The 4,882-nt window shown below is 32.0% G+C and overlaps 1 protein-coding gene across 1 annotated transcript; it reads left to right on the top strand.

Moving 5' to 3' along the window:
• Nucleotides 1–882: 882 nt before the first annotated feature.
• Nucleotides 883–3,274, top strand: LOC132513751 (TLR adapter interacting with SLC15A4 on the lysosome-like). Its single transcript, XM_060138325.1, has one exon. The coding sequence runs from the start codon at nucleotides 913–915 to the stop codon at nucleotides 1,810–1,812; it is 900 nt and encodes a 299-aa protein (XP_059994308.1). The 5' UTR covers nucleotides 883–912; the 3' UTR covers nucleotides 1,813–3,274.
• Nucleotides 3,275–4,882: the final 1,608 nt, after the last annotated feature.

Here is a 4,882-nt window from a genome sequence, read left to right as displayed (position 1 = left end):
TTATAGTAGACACTACAGACCTATTAAAGGAAATTTGTGTCTTGAATCAAATCTGCTTTTTCCTTTTGTACTCTTGTAGAGTTTATAGGGAAAATTGGAAGTCTTAAAATTGTACTAAAGATTAATGCAAAAGACTGACATAAGTGCTTTGGGAAATAAGTTTTAAGTCCAAAAGAAAAGAATAGAAGGAAGGAAAGAGGGAAGGAAGAGAGGAAGGGAAAGAAAATAAAAAGAAAAAAGGATGGTAGTGAATTTGACAAACCTATTTGCATTTAGATTACTGAAAAATCAGTGTGTATCTTAATAGTTTAAATCAGTTTGCATAAATCCAAACTATATATAAATATTCATCTCTCAAACACATTCTAAGGTATAGTAATTGTTTTCAATATGACTCAAACAATATTAATTAAAACACAGTTAAGACCAATTCCTTGAAAACAGACTTGATTTTTAGCAGACTATTTGAAGATAAAGGGTTAAGCACTTTAACTAATAATTTTAAAATAAATCATTTATGACAGTGGAATATATTAAAATAATTATACATTTGTATAAGTTTGTACTTTTAAAACATTTGTATACCATATAATATCCTGAAAATAACCTTGTGAAAAAGTCTGGGGAGCATTATTATCACCATTTAATTAATAGGAAAATTGAGGAATTTTCCCAGGAATAATAAATAAATTACCTTATGGTAAATAGTTAATGACAGAGTCAGAACCCAAGTCTCCTTACTCCTGTTCCTATTCTCTATCCTTTGAGCAATAGTGCCTCCCTAAATCATTTGTGTTTTCATGTAGGAGTTAAATCTTGATTAGACATTTTAATGTACATTGCCTTAATGAGTTTTTTTTTATATTACAGGAATATATTGCACTCTTCTCTTTAGAAACCTTGTCTAATAAAATGCTTGGAGAAGCCTTCCTAATTGAACTCCTATACAAAAAACCACTTACATGTAAGAAAACCTCAAATGATGAAAAGGAAACTTGGAAAAAGCAGCTTTTAGATATAGAAGACAAGTCACTTTCCCCTGATAAAATGGAAAATCAAAATAAGGTCATGAAAGAAAGTTTAACAGAGCAAAGTAATGATAAAAATAAAATAAAATCTGTGGATGAGGTAACTGTAGCAAAATGCAAAAGTGCATCCCTTCCAGGAAATGTGTCTGCTGCGTTACCCATTCCAAAGAGAGAACATGATGAAAAACAACTAGATTTATACCGATCTTGTTCATGTACAAGTATCTGCCAGAATTATCCGGACCTGCAGATTGGAGGAGACCACGTGGGTAACATGTATGATTCCGGCTGCTTTGTGGAACACATACGTGATGATGCTTTTAACGGTCCTCTTTTACTTTCAGTAGATGTACCATTGGGTCATTCTCCCATCAGTGAACCTCTAGAGAAATTACCTGCCTCAAAGCTTTTGAATGGGGATGAAATTCAAGAAAAAAGTATGTTGTTTCATAAGCAGCCCCTCTCTAATTCTATGCTTAATAGTTATATGGAGGAAAAAGTGGACGAACTCTACAAACAGTTTTTGGAAGAAAATCTCACTAGGTGCTGCTCCATAACCAATCTTATGGCTTCTAATTTGTTAATGAATAATGTAAATCAGATTAGTCTTCAAATCTCTCAAGAGCAGAACACAGAGGCATCGAAAGCTCGGGAATTTCTCTTACATTCTTTAGCAAGATGTAATCCCTGTAACATTTCCCACGAAAATAGTTCTGAATTTAGCACTCCTAACTTACAAATTTCAAACCAGAGAAGTAGGGAACTTGTATTACATCTGCAATAAGAACCAACTGTAGGTTGGTTGGACTAGCTTATGAGACTGGAGTAACAGCAGTCTTCTCTGGCTTATTGTATCACATAAGACCCCTTTGTGGTGTGGTTATTACATTTTTCGAGAAATTATTTGACCAATGGTACATCTGAATTCTTGTAGATGACAATTTAAATGATTGAGTTTTATGACCATATTTTTAATTGTTTTGACATCTTTAATGCTTGCTACATTCAAGTTTGTATATTCCATATATGCTTATATAATTGTCAGCAGCATCCCAAATTGATTACCTCACTCTCGCTCATCAGATTTATTTACCACAAAAGTGATTAAATAAAAGTGAGATGAGGAGAGAATTATTGCTCTCAGATACTGAAAAGACAACTAGAAACTGTATCAGACAGGGACATTTCTTTCTCCACAAAACTGTTTAAAGACATATGAGTAGTGCTTAAATATCTTTCTTTTTATTTTCAACATACAGAATCTGACAATCAGAAATTCTTCAAATAAAAGTTGGATTTAAATGATATTTGAAAGAAATGTGGAAGGAGGGCTTAAGGAAAAATGGAGAATTTGCCATTAAGATTTGCAATTGAACTTGATGCTTTTGAACTTTCTTGGGACAAGCATCAACTATTATATATCACTCTGTCATGCATGGTGGTTTTCAGCGATGGGAGGAAGGAAAGCATATACGTAGAGTGAACAAAGTGCATAGAGAACCACCATCTAGAAATGAAGAGGATCTCCTGGCAATATTTACATTTCTCAGATTATCCTCAATCAAGATCCTGGCTTAGGATAAAAGCAGGGAGTTATAGCAATTTTGGAATTAAATTAAATTAATTAATTAACAAAACATACCTAAGAATAGTATAGTTTACTGCAGACTTGGAAACAAGACCCTATACTTTATAGCTCACACTTCTCTCCCAGGTATAGTAAAATGATTGACATGTATTTTGCTTGTAAAATGAAATGGTATGAATTTATGTTATGGAATTGTTATGGTTGTATTATATATTAATAAGATTTGTACCTTAGTACTCACATATTCTGTTCCAATTATCTCTTTGGTCTTTGATTAAATTTTAAAGAATAAATTACCCAGATGCCCTTACAATTTGCTCTTTTTGATCACACAATCTTTAGTTTATTTTCAGTGTCTTCAAATTTCTATGATCTAATAATAAGTACCCCTGATTTGTTTCCTGTTCATCAGTCCTTTCTCCAACATCTTCTCCAATAAGCCTCCCAATCCATTTCCACCATTCTGATATTTGATTCTGAAGAGACAATGGATAAGGGTTTTGGAACAACTGACTTAATGTCTTATAGATACAGAAAAAACAGTTGTGTGCATATTGTTTTATATATTGCTAAATTTGTACATTTTAATATGAGTTACCAAAATGATAAAATATTAATGTTAAACTTTATCTTTTCTAAAGTGAATTAAACGTCATTGGGCAACATTATTGGTGTGAAGTTTTCTTAGAGATTGTAATATGTATTAATACTTTACAAAGAAGATATATTCATAATAGTATTAAGACTACATAGTATTATATTAAAAAACACAATATTTAGCTAGTACCAAATTTAGAAGTGCATTTAATTATTACTCTAATATTTCAATTTTCTCCCTCTTGCTTATGTCATCAAAATTCTTAATTTCTAAAGATTACTCACTTACTGTTAAAACAGCCTAAGAATTCAATGCGATATTTAAGCAAGGAAATATAATAAATTTAGTGTTATTTTCATCTTGACCTCATACTTGCTGCCTTCAATGCTTGGGTGAAATATGCATAAGGGGTTGTGGTTTAGCATGTTTGGATCCTAAGTAGACATTCTTCATTCTATCTTTCATCATGGGTTTCACTTACATGACATGTAGTTCCATTTTAAAATGTTATTTAAAATGTATGGAATGATAAATTTCTTTCTGTCTCACTTTTTTTGGGAGTTGAAAGTATTACTTTTGTGCTTCTATGAAAATGGAGAATGTTATTGATTCAGTAGTGTGGGAGGATCATCACTTCTGGGTAGGGAAGAATTTCAACAGGTTAAGAATGATGCCCAATATAATGTTGCTCCCTACCTGTATAGGTCAGTTTAATTTATATCCCATATTTGGATTTCAGGTCACTATTATAGGGCCCAGAATGGGTTTGACCCAGTCTCGAGTAATTTTCTGTCAGGAACATCCTTAAATCATTAAAAGCAATTCAAGAGATAGACTATACTGGACTCCTGGAACTTTTAGGCTACATCTCTCTGTCTCATGGGTTAGTCGCCCAAAGAAGCCAGTCTCCCTCAGGTTCTTTTTTTTTTTTCCCAGAGGTTTAAGACCAGAGATAATACTAATCTGGTCCATTCAAAGTTGTAAGCAGACTTTCTGGCTCTTTCCAATCTTACCCTTAACATTTAGGTCTTATTAAAACTGGCTTTTGGAAGTGAAGAAACAAAATAAATAGTTCTCTAGGGATATCTTTTCACTTGCAATTATCCTTTTTGTGGGGCTGCTTTAGGGCAAGGGTAGAGTAGATCTTTATTTTTTTATATATACATATATATATATATATACACACACACATATATGTTTATATTAAAATAAAATGAATTACTTTTCAGGTAATCTGACTAATATAACATTACTAAATAATGCGTGTTTGGATGAAGGGTGGAGGGGTGGCTTGATGAGAATTAGTATGTATAATAAACTGGAATAATTATGCAGTTAAGTGGGCAATTGTTTTCAGTTAGTACAGGAAGGAAAGAAAACTGTAAAGTTTTCATGACTAGTCATTTGCATGGAAAATTAGCCAATTATCTATGTATGTGTGAAAATCTGTGAAAAACAAAATAATATTTGAAAGCAAAATAGGAAATTATGGCAAAAAATGTTCTCATAATGAGAAAATAAAGATAACTGTCCTTTTGAAAAATGTTCATTGGAAATTTGGGACTTTTGATTCCCATTCATGTAGTGTACTTTTCTTCAAGGTTTAGTAGAAATTTGTAAAAATTTTGGTTTTATATTTATTATGGTGTGAATGTACAGCACCACTTG

This window comes from Lagenorhynchus albirostris, chromosome X (assembly GCF_949774975.1).
Source record: "Lagenorhynchus albirostris chromosome X, mLagAlb1.1, whole genome shotgun sequence".
Lineage (NCBI taxonomy): Eukaryota > Metazoa > Chordata > Mammalia > Artiodactyla > Delphinidae > Lagenorhynchus > Lagenorhynchus albirostris.
The sequence above is the reverse complement of the archived record's forward strand: the minus strand, read 5'-3'. Positions and strand labels throughout refer to the sequence as shown.